We start from the raw sequence: 20,066 nt of genomic DNA on the forward strand, positions 1-20,066 counted from the left end.
TCACTTCTAATTGTAATAAACAGTTAGCAGTTTTCAGGGTGCCTCTGACTTTAAGGTATTTATTTAATGCCCATTTATTTCCCTAAGTTTCAAGTTCAAGTTTCCTTCAATTGTCCAGGAAGGTCCAAACGCATTTTCATATAGCAAAACTGTTAAGAGCCTTTTAGGTTTGAGCACATGGACTGCAGAGTCTGTGTTCTGCCCAGAAAGTCTGATATGTGGAGTTCTGATGGAGTAGGAATTTTTTGTAGAAACTTATCCTACCTATCATGTAAGTGGCTAAATATTCTTAAGGCAAATCATAATCTATATACAGGTTTGACAAAAAAGAAATAGGACAGCCCAGCCAAATTGAGCTCATTTTACTACCTATTCATAAGAACAATTGCTCATAAGCAAAACATAGATGTACCAATAAGAATAAATTCCAGGGGCGCCTGGGTGGCGCAGTCGGTTGAGCGTCCGACTTCAGCCAGGTCACGATCTCGCGGTCCGTGAGTTCGAGCCCCGCGTCGGGCTCTGGGCTGATGGCTCAGAGCCTGGAGCCTGTTTCCGATTCTGTGTCTCCCTCTCTCTCTGCCCCTCCCCTGTTCATGCTCTGTCTCTCTCTGTCCCAAAAATAAATAAACGTTGAAAAAAAAATTAAAAAAAAAAAAGAATAAATTCCAGTTATGCCACTTATTAGATTTAAGCCATTTTCAATGATCTCAAATTCCTGTGCCTCTTTTTCTTATATAAAGAGGAAAAAAACATACCTCTCAGAAGTTTTGTGATGAATCAGTAAAACAAATTTTGTGGATAGTAAGTGGTCTAAATATTATCAAATATTATCAAAAATCTTCTGGGTCCCAAAAGAATAAAAACAATGAATGGCTTGTTTTTACTTTACTTTTTTATGAAAGAATTTAGAATGAATCTGAAGAGGCCATGGATATACAATTAAGGGACTAACTCATGGAGGTGGCAAGATTGCATCATACTGATGAGCGACAGAAACAAAGAACATTGCATGGAGACAGAGGGATGCCAACTGGACCCTGTATTCAGAAGTACCACATTGGAATGACAATTAGAGACTACTGCTTAATATCAGTTCTGAGAGGCCATGCAATGCATAAGCTTATTTCTTGAGAAGGATTCCTCCTTCATCTTACTAAGACTGAAAAATTCTTTTTTTTTAGACAGGTTCTTGCCTGCTGCCGGTCCAGACTCACCTCCACCACATCATAGCCTTTACTTGATTCCCCTTAGTACCACCCAGTTCGCTCACAAGATTTCTTAACTTCCATACTCTCATAGGATTATGTTTTTTTTATTTGTTTGCTTTAATTTTTTTAGTGTTTATTTATTTTTGAGAGAGGGAGAGACAGAGTGCAAGAGAGGGAGGGGCAGAGAGAGAGGGACATACAATCCGAAGCAAGCTCCAGGCTCTGAGCTGTCAGCACAGTCCCAATGTGGGGCTCAAACCCGTGGACCACGAAATCATGGCCTGAGCTGACGTTGGATGCTTAAGCGACTGAGTCACCCAGGCACCCCTCATAGGGTTATGTTTTGTACATGCACTTTCCTCTTTTTTACAAGTGCATCCTCTTTTTCCACCTACCAAATGGTTACCCCCTGTTAGGCATTCTATCCCCTCCACGTCTATTGCACTTTAGAGATACTCACACTATTATATATCACATTGGAGAAATTGATTTGCATGCCTATCTCCCTACTACCCTATAATCTCCTAGATGGCAAACATCTACTGTTTATGTTTTACTTCTGCATTCACAATTCAAAGCACATGTGACGTGCTGCCACATATTTCTGATATATTAACATCTTTCAACCATTCATATGGCAAGATGTATGCTCAAAGCATAATTGCTGAAGGCATTGGGAGTTAATGGTACTCTTTTCTGGGACAAAAATATAAAATAAAATCTGAGCTCCTGAAGAGCCATGTTTTACCTGGCATGTTCTGGTAAGTATTGTTAGTCATGGGCCCACCACATAAAACTTTTTAAGCTGCTTCATCAGTGTTGATTTTAAATCATATTTGATGTATTAAGTGGCAGGATAAACCCAGTAACAGCAGCATCCTGGGACAGAGCCAAAATAAGCTCTGTTTAAGGATCATTTGTGGCTTCATAACTGCACTGACCTGGACACAAGTGGGGATTAAACAACAGCAGGTTAGCTAATCAGCCCCTGTCTGGAGACTGGAAGTTGGGTTATCACAAGCTGAGAGGGCGGGGAGAGTGACGGAAAGAGGTGTACATCTGAGCAGTACAAATCTGGAGACAAAGGAGCCTGCAGTGTGGCCATCAGAATTGAACAATGGGGTGGGCTGGTTCCACTGAGGGTGGGTCAGTAACACTGCAGGTGATGAAGTAGCTCTGAAGAAGGACGGAGAATGCTGTGAAGGAGGAGGACTGGACAGAACCCCTGGTTTGCCTAGGACGTTCCTGACTTGTGCTTGTTTTCCTGGTCTGATTACTATGCACTTAATGTCTATCTCTGAGACTCTTAAAAAGACCCCAGTTTGATGAAAAATAATAAAGTGACTTTAATTGTAAATAACCATTGAATCAAAATATAACCAACCTCTGGTCACAAATCAAAGTACTTTCTTTTGAGGGAGTTTCTAAAACATTGTTGTGATGCATTTCTGGGTTGTGTTGGTTTGTATGTTTGTCCAGAATCTCTTTGAGGGAATCATTTTAGTCTCTATAGTTCAGGCAAGGCTCATTTTCATCTCTCACAACCCACTGATCCATCTAACTTCAACTCTTCTGCTCTCACCAAAATAATCCCAGTCTGGGCCAGACAGACTCCTTCTTTGGATTTTGACATAATTTGGGATGAAAACCTCTCTTTACAAGTGTGAAATCATGTTGGTTATCTGTGCCATCCAATGGGAAGATGTTAAAGAATAACAAAGGCAACACAGAGGAAGAGAGAACAGAGCAACAGAGAAAGAATTCCTATCTCCAAACATGCCTGGAGTTTATTTTCAGTTACAGGATGCACTGAGTTCCCTTTTTGTTCAAAGCATTGTGAATTAGGTCTGCACATATTACCAAGAGAGTTCTGACAAAAACAACTGCCTTCTCATTACACTGCACAGCTTTTTATTTGCCCTATCTCATTATACCAGGCATAGGCCCACATTCAGCATCTGTATGAATAGGACAAAGAGAAATTAGATGATAGGATGGACCTAGAGCTGAGTCAGCCTAGGACAAAGCCACTTAACCATGACTGTGGTGCCCCTATAGTAAGCACAGCACTTAAGTTGCCATGGCTGGAAATCAGTCACTAACGTGCTTATCCTCTCATGAATCAGATGCAAGTAAGTTGTCATAACAGTAAGCTAATAACAAATACACCGATAAATCTGTTGGCTCCTCATAAATGGAAGCATTCTAAATAGAAAATGGACCTTAGCACATATTGAACTTAGACCTCAAGGCTATAGCAGCCAAAGACTTTTACCGTTGGCATGGTCAAAAGCACTCTTTGCTTTCTAATAATGACATAATTACTTTTTCTCATAGCAATGAGAGAAGAAACAGGGACAACATATTTTGGTATTGACTTGGGAAATAATCAGCCTGGCAGCCTCTGCCTTCCAGGGATCATAGATATCCTCCATGTAACACCTCAGGTCAGTGCATTTTCTGAAGCAGGCTATTATCGGGTGGGAGCCCTGTGAGATGGTGTAGAGCTAGTCTTGCAGCTTGGACCCAGCCTCAAGCACATGGTAGAGGAGTCTCCCTCTACTTGTCCTAGAGAATCATAAGCCACTGTTGTAATCTGCCTGATGCTTTGGAATTCGTTGGAATTGAGTTGAGCCTAAGGGCTCCATCTTTCAGTGGCCACTCAGCATAGTTCCACCTAACTGCTCTCACAGTATCCAGGCCTGTACTAAAACTGTCCTGTGTTCCACCTTAAAAGTTCCAGATCACTGTACTCTCCAGACTTATGAAATAAGCCTAATAGGTTATGGATTGCTGCTAGATATATGCAGACATAAAATGTGTAAGGTCAATGCTAGTCAGGAGGCTTTTAGAATAATCCATCTGCAAGATAATAATAGCTCAATTCAGTGTATTAGAAGCAATAAGAGTTGGTAGAAAGGATTTTCTAATAGTTTGGGTATAAGACATGCTAGCAAGAGCTGATCAAAGATAATACCAAGGTTTTGGGCCTGGGTAAATGGAATGATACGAGTTGCCATTATACTATGTGGGGAAAACTGAGGGAGGAGGAGTTTTGGATGCTGAGGACATGAAGAGCCAATTTTGGAATGTTATATATTATTTACTATATAAAAAAGTAAAGACGCTGCATTATTCAGGAGACTCCAAGACCACCTTCCCTTCTGACACCGATTGCAATTTCAAATGTCCCCAATATCACCATCAAGTTTGATAATTCACTAAAACAGCTCAGAGAATGACTGAAAGTGGTTATTCTCTTTGTTACAATTTATAGCATCAGAAGGATACAGATTTAGGCCAGCTGAGAGAAGAAGCACATGGGACAGAGTCCAGGAGAGGGTCCACCCTCAGAGATTGCAGTTGTCTTCCTCCAACAACTCAACTTGTGGACAGTGCTAACTTTTTCAGGCAACAGTGAGTGACAGTATGCATGGAGTATTGCCAACTAGGAAAGCTCATGTGAGCATTGGATGTCCAGAGATTTTACTGGAGATCGGTCATGTAGACATGGCTGAACACACACTTGGCTGACCTGTAGTCTCTAGCCCCATCCAGAGGCTGAACTGACACCTCAAAACCCAAGGCCCCTAACATAAATCACATTGTTAGACTATCCAAAGACACTCTTATCAGGCAGGACAGTCCAAGGGCTTAGAGAGCCAATAACAAAGGCCAGACCTCCCTTTGGCAAGGTTAATTTTTTACTACCCATATGTCAAATAGGAAAGTGAATTTAGGACTCTAGAGTTCAAGGAAGAGGTCTGGCAAGAGATATAAGTTTGGGAGTTATCGGCATATAGATGGAGTATTAATTAGGTTCCTAGCAGGAAGCAGGATTTACTTAGATGCTTGAAGTGAAGAGATTTTGATAGAGACCACTCATAAGATTGCAGGCAGAGTCTGGGGAAAAAAAAACAAAAACAGGGCCTGTTCACACACTCACACACACACAGTGATTTTGGAGTTCCGGGAGAGAAATTAATTACCAGAAACCAGTGAGAAGGTTTAATATGTGCCAGGCACAATACTGATTCATATGCATTAGCTCATTTGATTTTTTTTCTGGATGGTATTAATTATTACGGTCACATTTTTATAGATGAAAAAACTAAAATTTGGAAAATTGAAATATCATCTGTAGTGATTCGGTAGCAAGTTAATGAGGTGGGATCGATGCAGACTGCCATGCCACAATATGGTTCAGGAATTTGGCATCACGATACAGCATAAAAGGATGGCTTATGAAAAGGTTGCATATGTGTTTGAAAGGTCTCAGCCTTTCTCCATGATTTTCCTGCTAAAGATTCTTCAGGTTCTGTCCGTTTATTACTTCCCCATTTAGGTCTTTCGAGGAGGCTTTTGCTTTGCTAGATCAGTACTGTGAGTATGTGTGGTATGGACTTTCCAAATGGAAACAGAGCAGAATAGAAACATCATGGCCAGATTATCCTGTGGGGAGAAGTCAGCGCAGAGATAAATAAGATTTCCCAGGGAAATAGAAACAGAAGAGGTGCATGTATGTGAGTGTGTGTGTGTGTGTGTGTGTGTGTACACATGAGCCTGGTTGTGTGTGCACACATACATGTGTGTTATGTGTCAAAGCAAGTTTTCAGAATTTGGGGGGGTTTGAGAAGAAGAAACAATATAGAATTTTAATAAGTTGCTTTAGACAATAAATGTATATGCTTTTTAAATGTTTTCAGGAGACTGTAAGTGTCTGCGTTCCTGTTTGGATTCTACTTGTTTGAATGCATCCTGGTTCAGGGTTGAACTTTGGGTCCTGCATTCATATAGAGAGCATGGTGCCTGAAATGTATCGTCTGCACTGTATTATATTCCATTCTGAAGCGTAAAAAGGCTTTGCCATCAATAAAACAATATCATGGATAGGATTTGATGACACTAATAAATAATGAGGAGACCTTAATAAAGGGATAACTATTGGTAGGCCAGTATGCCTACCCCATCACTCAGGTTCAAATCCCTTAACTGAAATATGCCTCTGAACCCAGAACTGGTCTCAAAAGCATTTTTCACACAGTGCTACAGCTAGCCAGGGACAATTGACCTTGACATGTAAATTGAAACTCATTTGCTACTTGGTTTCCAATATATCAAGCTAAGTGTTTTTATATGTTTTGAGTTTTGAATATATTAGACTCTAGCATACTTTAAAGATACAGCAAATTTCAAAAAGAGAGAAGGCATTCCCTCTCTGTAAGATTATTATGATGATTTGAAGATTTTCCTCCCAGGAGACCAGCCCTCTAATTTTACTCTCCCTAGCTTTCTCCCCCTCTTCTAAGAAGATGAAAACCACTTTGGAAGTTTCTTTTCATCTTCCCTGTCTCTTCTCCCTTTTTTTTTTTCTAGACCCCAATTTTCTTTATTTTCTATTTTCCCTGTACTGATGAACAAATCTACCTCATCTCCACGGAGAGGAAGGCAGGCAAAAATTTGGAGACAGAATTATTTTCAGTGGCAATCTACTTCTCTTCTCTAAGCCACTTTTGATTTTCTTATTATGATCAGCTCCCTTGTGTGTATTTAAAGCATTACCATAGATTGGAAACTCCATAACTGGTATAGATATTTTATTTAGTTTTCTTTAAAACACTCTGTAGCAGAAATACAACATTCTAATAAAAATAACTCCCTGAAATGTTTGGCCTCTCAATGAATTCTCTTTTCTCAACTGAAAAAAGGGGAGGGGGTGATGATGAAGCATTGAATGTGGATGAGTCATTCTTGTATAGTTTATTACACAATGCATTTGAAGGGTAGGGGAGAGGTCTGGCCTGCACAAAGACCACATTAACTGAAATGATAAATAGTCCTGATGAGTGAGCCAGGTGGCAAACCTCTAGTTTGTGTGGCTGCTGAAGTGGATACCTGGGTATAGGAGGAAACTTGGGACTCCCTTCCTGGGGCTGGGGGAGGCTGGGCCTGCAGAGAGGCAGTGTGATTGATCTCTTTAAAAAGTGCCAGCTGGAGTGCGCATAAATGGGTTCTGGCTTCTCCTTAAAAGCTGAATTGATGGCACCTTCTGAAAAGAGCAGCTCAGACCTCTGTCCCCTGTTAGCTTAAGATAAACCTTGATTTCAGCGACTGTAAAATATCTGAAAGTAGAAAAAGGTTAAAAAAATGTACTCCGTGAAGAAATTAAAGAGAATAGAGTGTAACTCATCTACCAAAATAAAGGGATAATTGCCATGTGGTGCTCTTTTTTGTTAGAAGATTTTCAGGAACCCATCTGTGCAGATTGTTTCTCTTTTATTATCGTTACATCAACTAATTACATTAGGGAAAGAGAGGGCATTTTAATTAAAAGATTGTTTTAAGGAGTTATAATTCTACTCTTTCATTAAATAACTTCACTGCATGCCAAATTTGTTAAAGTATGCTCCATTTCTGAAAATTGTTGTTTGAGAATTATTTGTATTAACCACATTTTCAACAAAACAAATTTCATCCTTTTATTTCATCTCAGAGATGGGTTCTTTTTTATTTCTCCATTTTGACCAAAGAATCATAGGAAGTTACCACATGTAAACCATCCCAATTATATTAAGAAGCGTACTTTTTTTCCTGTTTTATTTTACACACCATACATATTTAATATATGATGAATTTGATTAAGGTAATCTTTCCTGAAATTGGAATGTTTTTAGAACATGATAATTTGCAGGGGAATATTGGGGGAAGTAGGAAGATCAAAAGAGGTCCACAGAGGAAAATGCATACCCAGTATTGTAAGTAGGCATTCCTGCTGTTTAAACCCATTTCCCTTTGGATAAAAACCTCATCCAGGTACATTAAATTGCAGGGATGCCATTAAACAACTCATTAAATAAAGTGGATAAACATCCATTCTTTGGATATTTTGAATCCATCTTCCTTTTTGTCAACTCTCTCTTACTCTTCCAAGTTGTCCTAAATAACAAAATCCAGAGATTTGTATGTAATTACCAGATAAAGGGAAGTCATAGGATCTAGAATGGAAAAACAATGTCACAGGATAGAGCAATGAAGACTTAGAAGGCAAGAAAGAAGTCTAAGCACCTTGTGCTGGAGATGGTGAAAAGCCAAATTTAAAAATCATGTTTCTACTTTCAGTATTCAAACAACTCTAGATTTCTGTCCTCTGATTGGAATCCTGAACTACTTTTATTCCAAAAAACTGAATGTAAAAAGCTTTACAGACATAACTTCTGTGTTAAAAAAAATGTATCTCATGCAGTTCAAGACTGAAAAAAATACAGTTATCGCAATCATTATATTTGCCCGTGAAACAATGTTTTACACATAGTAGATGTGCAGTAAAATATATGCTGAATGAATGAGTAAAAGGAACACTTCACTCTAATTCTTAAGTAGGAGATGGTAGTTCCTACTAGCAGCAGTTGTTTTTATTTATTTTTTTTATTTATTTTTATTTTAGCTCTTCAATATTATTCCTTAGGGAAGCTAGCAAACTGAAATCTGTTACATTAATGCCAGCAGGGATATATATGTGTGAAGAGAATAAGTAAACATTTATTGCACCTGATGGCTCAATGGACCATCCACATGAGCTCTTAAGAGACTTGAAAATACTTGCCAGGATTTATATTTAGGGTGAACTCTGCAAATACTATTTGTGGATTTTTATCCTTCAGAAAATTTCTATTTTTTTTAGTCACTTGAGATTTTTCAATTCAAAGCTGTTGGATAAATCTGTAGCCAGCTATGTAGCTTCTTTTTCTTGGGTAATGAGTTAATCTCTTAAAATTTTTATTAAAATTTTGATGTTGTTAGGTTTTCAGTCAAAATCAGTGCCAAAATAACTTCCAAGAACAGATTTAAATACCAGCACTTAAAAAAAAATTACTACAGTCTTCCTAATCTTTGCCAAAATAACAACATTGACAACTGCTACTTTTCGAGAGTCTAATATGTGACAGTTCCTTTTTTGGTGTTTTGTAATTAGTCCATATATGATTTTACCCTGTTATGGAGAAGAAGAAGGCAAAGCAGAAAGAGATATGATGTCTTGCACAAAGTCATACAGATCATATATGTATATATACATATATGTATATATGTATATATATATTTAAAATTTTTTAATGTTTATTTTTGAGAGAGAGAGAGAGACAGAATGTGAGCAGGGGAGGAGTAGAGAGAGAAGGAGACACAGAATCCAAAGCAGGCTCCAGGCTCTGAGCTGTCAGCACCAAGCCTGATGCAGGGCTCGAACCCACGAACCGTGAGATCATGACCTGAGCCAAAGTCGGATGCTTAACCAACTGAGCCACCCAGGTGCCGCCAGATTGTGTATTTTTGAACGAAGATTCCAACCAGAACTGAGAGGCTGTTTCTACTATGATTGACTAAATCCCCCAAATTTATATTTGACTTGCATAAAATCTTGTAAGATAAGTAAAGCCAAGGATAGCTTTTTTTTCCTTATTCAGCAAAAGGTGTTATTAGATCATTCTGCATTTATATATTTTATGAGAATAATAGAAAATCCGAGCTAGGAAAAATTTAGAAATAATCCAATTAGTAATTCTTTGACTTTTTGGTTTTTATATCATCTTACATTCTTTTTTTTTTTTTAATGTTTTATTTATTTTTGAGACAGAGAGAGACAGAGCATGAGCAGGGGAGGGGCAGAGAGAGAAGGAAACACAGAATCTGAAGCAGGCTCCTGAGCCGAAGTCGGACGCTTAACCGACTGAGCCACCCAGGCGCCCCAATCATCTTACATTCTTAAGAATAATTAAAGATCTCTAAAAACATTTGTAAGATTTTTGTAAGTTTCTTTAATATTTGACTTTGTGGAGGGAAGCTGGGATTTTCATATCTGATTCCTTATTCAATCTGCTGTGACATCATCTGTGTCTCGTAACCTCTACTGGAAGACTCCATTGTCAATGTGGGAGAGAATGAAAGAAAAAAGCTTTAGTATTATTATGTATTATTATTAAAATAGTTGGACCTTAGGGAACACCCCCAAAAGAGTACAGACATGTGTGGACCTTACTTTGAAAACTGCTGATCTAGATAAAACTCATTTAATAGACGTAGAAACCAAAGTGTCCCATCAATCTGTTACTGAACTCAAGTCTGATGGTGGTTTAGGAAGGGACTGATACTTTCCTACAGGGATATTATATGTGATTAGGATGGGCACTAAGCTACACTATGGAAATACATGGAGATGATTTTGAGGGAGTCTATTTTTACCTCTCTCGTGCTCCTACTAATGGCACAATAATCTGCCCCCACCTCCCTAGTAGAACTGTCCTTGCCTGGGTCATCAGTTATCTTCTAGTTAAATTTAATAAACACTTTCTTAAAGTGTTTACTATTATTTCTTTGTTACTAGCAACCCTTGACATGGATGATCACTCCCCTTCTTTTGAACCCTCAGTTGACCTGATCCTCCCATGATCTCATGCTCAGTGGAAGCACTCTCTCCCCCTAGTTGTCCAAGCCAGAAATCTGGGAAACTTCCCTGACTCAGTGCTCTCCCTCACCAAGTACTCTCAGTATTTTTTTAAAAATCTCTTTCTGGTCCATCCACTTCTTTCTCCATCCTGCCCTGTACACACATCTTTGCATTTTCTAGCCTGCATTATTCCAACTGTCTTCCAACTCTTTCTTCCTCCAGTTTTAGCTCTTTTGATCTGTCATCCATACTGAAAATCTGAGTGGTTCTTTTGAAATGCGGATTCCAAGTGGGCACTTTTCACCACCTTTAAGACCTCAACTCTAAAGTAATTTACGTGGGCTTCTTAGGCAGCCTCATGCCCCCTTAAATTAAACTTTCATCACTTCTTCCTTGCTTCTTAAGATTCTTTGCTCGTGCTCTCTCACTCCCCTGCCAGTATAAAAACTGTTTTGTTCTGTTTTTTCTTCTATCTATTCCTTCCACTCTTACTCTTTTTAGTCAGGTAGTAACTTAGATGTCACCCTCTTGGAGTAATTTCTGTAAGCACTCTCATCCCGAGTTAGAGGATTCTGCTATATATTCTTCTTCAATAATTGCATTTTCCCCATCAAAGTATTATTTGCCACTTTTTATTTATAATTGCCTGCTTAATGATCTTTACCTGTCCCCCACCCCTCATATATTTTTAATATGGTATGGGTAGGAGATTTGTCTATTTTATTTTTTATTTTACTGCCAATATCTAAAACAATGCTTGACCTATAGTAAGAATTGAATAAATTTAACAAAATTGTTTGATGCAAGAGTAAATGAATGATGTCTTCTTTTCTTTCTCTCATTCCTACAGTCAGTTGTATGTATAGATTTCTGATTCACTTTTCCTAATGAAGTTGGAATTCATTCTTTGAACTATTTTATTGTTTTATGATGCTAGCTTATATAATATAGTTATTATCCTATCATATCATTATGCCAAAGTGTTTCAAAGAGTGAATCACATATGACACTGAAATCAGACTTATGTTTGGAAATTGGTCTTACTTTTTGATGACCAGGAAAATCATGTGGGAAGATTGTTAAAAATGTACATGCATGAGTCCTATCCTCTAAAGGTTCTGGTTCAGCTTTTATATTATAACCAGCTTCATAGATTACTGTCATACCTTCCAAAGTATGGGAGCCATTGCCTTACTACAATTATACTTTGGTTTATTTATAAAAGTAGTTAATGCTACTACCCTTTAACAATTTGTTAACAATTTGTTCTAATTTAGTTGCAGAGCACTCCTGTGTGCAAACAAACATATAGCCTTTTATACATGTTCTGGAGGATTTTATAAGCCCAATGTTACACTACTACAATTAAGCAGGTGTTATAAATTCAAATATTTGTTTTTACCTTTGTTTAACCCAAGTTTACATCTTTACTCATTATATGTACATTAATTCTCTGGACTGAATTGTATTATGTTTAATGAGTACATTGAATATAAATTAGCTATATAATACTTATTTTAATATAGCTAGTACATCTAAATTTATAAAACAACATAAGATAATTGTAGTATGTTGTGTAATTTATGCAACAATTATTTGTAGAATTTTAAATGGCAAAATTCTCATAACTTACAATGAAGTAAGTTTTATGGCACAATATTTTAAAAGCAAGAGATACTAGGTATGTTTGTAAATTTACATATTTTTACATTGTATGTCTCGCTCGAGAATGAAAATACTGAAAACTAGTTATGTTAATTTTATTAACTATGTTACAACATATTAAAATGTGTATAGCATTACATGTATAAGACCTATTCATTTAAAAATTGAATGAAAAAGATTCCTAGAATTAGATTTTACTCCCTGTATCATGTGTTATTTTAATACACAGATTGTTTTTACTCACAATAAGATATATTTTTATTCCTGTTATTCCAATTTCTAAATAGGGTAAAATCACACACACACACACATACTCACATATATTGTTTGCAATACTAATATTTATGAAGGTAGTTCTTCAGGGAGGTAGAAATGGAGAAAAATATAGAGATGAAACGGGAAAAAAAGGTAAATAAGAAAGAAGAGTAGTAGGAGGAGACGAGGAAATTGCTTCATATCATTCCAAGATAGAATAGAAGTAGATGATCCTTTTTTCTTATCACACTTTTTAACATGTTGAGTCTTTTATATGAGTTCTTGAAGACGTTTCATTGCTTGAAGTTTGTATGAAAAAATAAATTTGATGGTATGTCTCTATTATTTAAAAATGTCTACCAGTTCTATGACCTATTGAACATATGTCTATTAATTTGATATACTTTGAAACATAATCAGGAGCTATTTCTCTAGGAAAATATTTGCTTTACTAATACCGTGTGTGGTTATATTTCTTTCTGGAGTTAATGTTATATCTAACAAACAATACAAAAAATGTTTTATTTCTTTAAGTAATTTAATAATGGTCCAGGCTACTAGTTAGAGTGTATTTTATTAAAGAAAGTTACTTTACTCTTACATACATACCAAATTACTAGACAATTAGTTGTAAACAAAAACAAAAAAGTAACTCTAGTTTCTAACACTGGAGAATAATAACATAAATTATGTCCACTATAAAATACAGTGTTAAGTGGACAAACTGGAACAATAGTCACCGACTTACAACAACCTTTAAGACATAGTCACAAACTACTATTAAGGTAAAATGCAAAACAAAACAAAATAAAACTCTATGTGTATCTGTGGAAATGCAGAGAAAATGTGTGGAGGAATAATATTTGTAAGCTGTTAACTGTGACAACCTTGTAGGAGCAGAATTGGGGTACAAAGGGAGACAGACTGTTTTGTTCTATATCCTTTTATTTATTTAAATTATTTTCATCAACTTATGTATATCTTTCATAATTTGAAAAATACCTTAAAGAATTTGAAAAATGATCATTCTAACAAAACCAATGGGATCTGGAGTTAGGAAGTAGGAATTTCAGTGGTCCCACCATGAATGCACATATACATGGTCAAGGAAATCAGGCATTGGAGTGAGTATGTTCTGTGATTTTATGACCTACTCTGTTTTTTCTCTAATCTTCTTTTTCCCCCCTTTTTCATTAAAGGTCTCATTCGTTTGCAGGAGCTCATCAAAGCTCCATCACGGTACAATCTTCGGCTTAAAATCCGTCAACTACCTGCCGATACAAAGGATGCAAAACCCTTACTAAAGGAAATGAAAAGAGGCAAAGAGTTCCATGTAATCTTTGACTGTAGCCATGAAATGGCAGCAGGCATTTTGAAACAGGTAATCTTTAATTTACTTAAATTCTTGGTTTCTTTATTGAATTTGCATTTAAAGCATGGCCTTTTTTTTTTTTAAGCAAAGTGTTATTGTCACATAGTTAAAATGAGCCATAGAAGTCACCTTGATGTAATTTTCTGATAGAAAAATCTGACATTTGCTTTTAATTAATTGTCTTTAAGAAAAAGTAATGTAAATACTGATGATCTTCAAAACACATTGTTTGAAGTTCTGAGGTTTTTTCAAATGGCTACAATGCTGTTTGTTAATGTGAATGCTGGTTATTATGATAGATATTTGTTTGTACTGAAAGGAAGGAATAAACTGACAGTCAATGATTGAGCAGCTCAACCGTTAAAATCAACCAGTTGAAAAAAGAGAAAAAAAGATTTGCTATTTAGCTGGCATCTTCTAGGAGATCCCTAGCACATCACTTATTTAATCAGCACAATGACCACATGAAGTAGAGACTATCTCCACCTCACAGATGAAGAAACTGAGTCTTGGAAAGATTGAATAACTTTCTCAATGCCCACCAGCAAGGAACTAACAGAGGGATTAATATCTCACCTAGTGATGTTAAGTATTCATTCCAGAATAAAGCATTGCTAACTCAAAAGTTAATACTAAAATCAATCAAATGAAATAATTTATAGCAGTAAAACCTTTTAGTGTTACTTTTGTACTATTCCAACCTAACAGTATACTGGAAAACAGCAATTATTATTCTCCCCTATATTACAGACGAGAAAAGAGACTGATGTTGGGCATTAAATGGCTGGTATGAGCCCATATATTTACTATGTAGTAGTCTAGATTTGGATTCAAGTCTTTGTACTTTGTTTTTTAAGCTCTTGTAAAGACACTGGCTGATATCACAGTGGCTTGGGATTAGTCAACTGTCCTGAAACCTCTCACGTATAAGATAAAATATCACTAGTGGAGAGTTATGCAGATTCAGATGTCAAATTATATCCCATAAAATATAACTATCAATTGTAAATGCCTGTTATAACATGGTTAGTTTATTAAGCAGATGGTTGTCCAATCTTCCAATATGAATGTTGGTTTCACTGCAATAACATATTTAATTGGATTTGGAAAATTGCTCTAGTGTTGTATTTGGGTAGTAAAGCATATGAGATTTGGGTGTGTCTTTGCTTGTTGTTGTTTTTTGTTTTGTTTTGTTTTTGGTAGTGAATAATCAGTGAAATGCAGAGTAGGAATTTGTTTTTCATGTAATACCAAAGGCAATTCTTGATCACATTTAGAATATACAGGCTTGGAAAGGAGACCTTTCCTTTATGCCCAGAGTGAGTAGTATTTTACGATTTGTCAGTGACAGAGCTTTGGTCGGCTTTCTCTAGGCTTCCAGCAGGTACATAAATGATCAGTTGTCTTGTCTCTAGAGTAACTAACTGACTTATTTTGCTATCAACTTTAATAATAGAATTGCCATTCTGCCTTCTATTTGATATATCCATTATAATTGGTTTCTTATATGGAACCTGCTCTGTTTGTAAAATAAAAACAGAATTAAGATAATTTTTAAAATATATATAGCAGAAAAGGTTACATAGGGGCGCCTGGGTGGCGCAGTCGGTTAAGCGTCCGACTTCAGCCAGGTCACGATCTCGCGGTCCGTGAGTTCGAGCCCCGCGTCGGGCTCTGGGCTGATGGCTCGGAGCCTGGAGCCTGTTTCCGATTCTGTGTCTCCCTCTCTCTCTGCCCCTCCCCCGTTCATGCTCTGTCTCTCTCTGTCCCAAAAATAAATAAATGTTGAAAAAAAAATAATAATAAAAAAAGAAAAGGTTACATAATTTTAGCAAGATTAGTAAAATCTTTGCAAGATTAGTAGAAAAGTCACAGCACAGGTAAAATTATTATATGAGACTTAAAATGAAATCAGAGTAACATTATTACACAGAATGTGTATGTTCAGAATCTGTAACACTAACAGACCACATGTATGATGTTTGTTTTTTATCTTACCTTGTCCTAGAGAGCATTTGTTCCACATTTGGATATCAGTTATTCTAGAAATGAATTCAAGAAGAAAGCAAATAGCTTCCTTATAAATGAAGCAACACATTTAATAGGACTCTATTTCATGATTTATAAATTTTTTTGGAGATTTCTCAACATTGGTTAAAGACAGAAGTACAAAGAAATGGTATAGGAGTTGGAGAGCAGGCATAGATGGGCTGGGCTGTCCTTGTGTGGCTTAATCGAAGAACCACTAATAGGAGTATCCAGAAATATGGATAGGTTTATCAAGTTAGCCCTATTTGTTTCATTGTTTTATTTATTTTAACTAAGTGAGCCTTTCTTAAATATTGGGCAAAAGTGAACTTGAAGTTTTCTTCCCTGAATGCTTTAAAAGGGACTGAAGCTTGAAGCTGGCTATTTGAATGCAGTAATGGGCATACAGGCCTTAATAACAAAAGATTCCACCGCCACCCAAATTTGTCAAAGAGAATCCCCTATGGCAGGGCGAAGATGATCTGCATTGAAGCCTCACAAGGTCATTCTATTACAGAGAAAAAGTATTAATCAAGACCTTGAAAGTCTAGATTAGAGACTGTGAAAATTTTTAGGCTGGAAAAATGTGAAAGCAGATGCAAATAAACTTCCATGGCATCAGAAGTAAAATTAAATTAAATTTTAAGAAATGTGTCTAAAGCCCACCTCTTCAATTGTTAACTTCGAGTGATGTAACTTCTGGATACATCCTGAAGGATAAACCGATTGCATATTATATGCCTAGAAGTGTTAATTTGTCAAATGGCATTGTTAGCACTACTCTAGTTAAATGTTGGGGATTTCTAATAATATTTTGATTTTGGAAAATCTGTGGCATTTCTTTCCAGGAAGGATAATACAGTACAACCAATTTTTCTATTGTGGCCACTCTCATTTATTTATACATAAAGAGATATTAATTTTATTCTTGTTAATGTGGTTTGAACGGTCCATCCAGTTCATTCAAAAATAGTGGCAAGGGCGCCTGGGTGGCTCAGTTGGTTGAGCATCTGACTTCAGCTCCGGTCATGATCTCACAGTTCATGAGTTCAAACCCTACATCTCTCTCTCCGCTGTCAGTGCGGAGCCCACTTCAGATCTTCTGTTTCCCCCCACTCCACCTCTCCCTGTCCCTCCCTGCTTGTTCTCTCTTCCTCTTTCTCTCTCTCAAAAATAAATAAACATTGAAAAAATAATGAAAAAAGAGAAAAAAACATTGGCAAGATGTAAGTGTTATAATTTAAAAAACATCCAGAACAAGTTTGTGGTGTCTAAATGTGGTATCTCTCCCGATTGAATGGGGGCTCCAAATGTGGGGCCATGGGTGGAAGCCAGTGGTGCAGGCAGTGAAAAGAATTCACCTGAAGCGGAACAAAAGAGATAGAAGTTTATTCAATATACCACGAGGAAGGGGGAGGCAGGACAGCAAAGGAGAGGCTGTCTGGCAAGAGGAAATAGGTGGGGGCTGTCTGTAAAGAGGGAAGGTGAGGAGGTATGGCTACCTGGAATTTTCCTTTTTGGAACCTGTGCCTAGTTGTAAGTAGCCTGTTGGTTAGTTAGAGACTGTGGATATTTTGAGGCGGATTGCCTGAAAAGCCTATCTGTATCAGCCGGGTGGTCGCTGTGAGCCCCTTTGCCTCCATCAAGTTTCCATTCCTCAAGCCTGTTGTCTAAAAGTGGCCTCATGGGGCGCCTGGGTGGCGCAGTCGGTTAAGCGTCCGACTTCAGCCAGGTCACGATCTCATGGTCCGTGAGTTCGAGCCCCGCGTCGGGCTCTGGGCTGATGGCTCAGAGCCTGGAGCCTGTTTCCGATTCTGTGCCTCCCTCTCTCTGCCCCTCCCCTGTTCATGCTCTGTCTCTCTCTGTCCCAAAAAATAAATAAATGTTGAAAAAAAAAATTTTAAAAGTGGCCTCATAAAGTTCTTTTTTTAATTCCACTGGAAATTATTAACTTATCTTTCAAGAGAGATACCCTGTTGTCCTTTTATTTTTTATTTATTTATTTTTTTTTTTTGGTTAATGTTACAGTGTAGTACTCAATCAAAAATAACTAACCTCTATTTAGATCACACATCATAGTCCATAATTGATTCTTATTTTCAGAATCAAAGGCTGAAGGAAGGTCAATGAAAGGCATAAACAGTCCTCAGTCATCCCCTACAGATTTCTTCTCACAGTGATGAAGGAAGCTGTGGCTGGTTCAGAATACCCATGTCAGAAGCAAACCACTCTCCCCACCATCATCTCCTTAATCCCTTCCATCCCTACCTACAAAACACAATTTTCAATACTGGCTTGAGATGAGGTTTTCAAAATATCAAGGTGAAAACAGGCCAAAAGTTTAGATTACATAGATCCTACAATGGATCTACATTCTTTGGGAACATAAAATATACCATTTTATAAAATGCCTTGTATCCAAAATCCAAGAATTAGAGACCTAGAGTTCATGTTTACTCACTATCTCAGTTTTTTTGGCCGATTTATTCATTGTTATTATTTTGTACTTTCCTCACTTATAAAATAAGTATAATAATAGGACCTACCTCATAAGGTTTTTAATGAGGCTATCAGGAAACAAGAATTTCTCCCCCTTCAGGGGTCCTTCTAGCTGAACTAAGAATCAAATTGACATGAGAGAGATGAACAGGAGAGAAGCAAATTTAATACAGGGAATCCACACAGACGTGGAAATTCCAAAATAAGTTGGACAAAATGAGATATATAGATTATGCTGAACTAAGGAGAAGGGGGACTTTTGAGGAAAAGGATGCAACTCACAGGGCAGTAAGAAGAGCAGATGTTTGATAATTAGATGTTTGTCTATCACTCATATAATATTTATCTCTAATAATAACCCTTTTTCTAGGAAAGAGTCCCAATTTAGATTTTTCTATGTTGTTAAAGAAGGGGCAAAAGTTTCTCTTGTGTCTGCAGGGTTTCATTTGCCTTCAGCTCAAAATAATCTTCACGCCAAAGTGGCCCATCTTGAGTCTGCTTGCTTTCAGCCTCTACAAGACTTAAATTGATTAAAATGTGCAATGTCCTTAGAAGAGTGCCTAACACATTTTGGGCATTATATGCTATTTATAGTTGTACATCTGAGGCACTGTTTCTTTCAATTATCTTTATCCATTTTTCTGTACCTGTTGAGTTGATAAGTAAAAACTATAGACAAGGATAATGTTGAGCTGTCATTATATAGTTCTGGAGTTGAGAAATCTTTTGTGCATATCCATCAGGAATAGTGAATACCTTCTACGAAGATAATCTTATAAACCTTTAATAAGATACATTTTCTCTTACTTTGATTAAGATTCACACTTCATCAGAGCATTATTGGTTCATACAGTCTTTATTCATTCAGGAAATATTATTTGATAATTTGGTACCTAAGTGTTGTACACCTAATTCCATTATGTGTGTGTGGTTGAGCAGGGGGGAGTACACAAATGATGACAAAATATGTATTCTTATTATAAATCACAATATCACAGTATCTAAAGTCCTTTCCTTTGCTCAGTTTTCGATGCCGCCTTTCATTAACAAATGTTTCTCCCTTTTAAAAAAGTGTATTTTGTATGTTCCAAAATTTTCACAAAATCTATTCTTTCTTAACTGAATAGCTTACTTCTAACATACAAATTTCATTTTAACTAACTAGTTAACACCTATCTATAAGCATAGAATACCCAGGGTGTAACTGAGACAGCTACTCAGCAAATGAATTTGTGCTGTTAGTATTTTACGGAAAGTATTACATGCACCTGAGGATACTTGTTGCTAAGAACTCTTCATTCAACTCAAAAATGCATCATTTTTCAATTACATTCACCAACTACTGTTCATTGATAAACAGCTATTTCAAAAAGTGTTCTCCTTTTCAAAGGAGAAATTGACATGTCTGAAAGTTCTAACCCAAAGTCCTTATTTTAAGATTGATAATCTAAAATTGACAAGGACTGGGGCACCTGGGTGGCTGAGTCAGTTGAGCATCTGACTTCGGTTCATGATCTCATAGCTCCTGAGTTTGAGCCCCGCATCAGGCTCTGTGCTGACCGCTTGCTCGCTTGCTCGGAGCCTGGAGCCTGCTTCAGAT

General features: G+C 37.0%; 1 protein-coding gene across 5 annotated transcripts in view; it reads left to right on the top strand.

Annotated features, from left to right (window-relative positions):
* The window catches only part of GRIK2 (glutamate ionotropic receptor kainate type subunit 2), a 663,286-nt gene that overhangs the window by 268,788 nt on the left and 374,432 nt on the right, over positions 1–20,066 (top strand). For all 5 annotated transcript variants that reach the window (XM_040474262.1, XM_040474263.1, XM_040474267.1 and 2 more), the window contains exon 4: positions 13,767–13,948. In XM_040474262.1, the coding sequence (XP_040330196.1) occupies positions 13,767–13,948 (182 nt within the window). The remainder of the gene's footprint in view (positions 1–13,766; positions 13,949–20,066) is intronic.

This window comes from Herpailurus yagouaroundi, unplaced genomic scaffold, assembly GCF_014898765.1.
Source record: "Herpailurus yagouaroundi ecotype Mexico unplaced genomic scaffold, PumYag 139, whole genome shotgun sequence".
In the NCBI taxonomy this organism is placed as follows: Eukaryota; Metazoa; Chordata; class Mammalia; order Carnivora; family Felidae; genus Herpailurus; species Herpailurus yagouaroundi.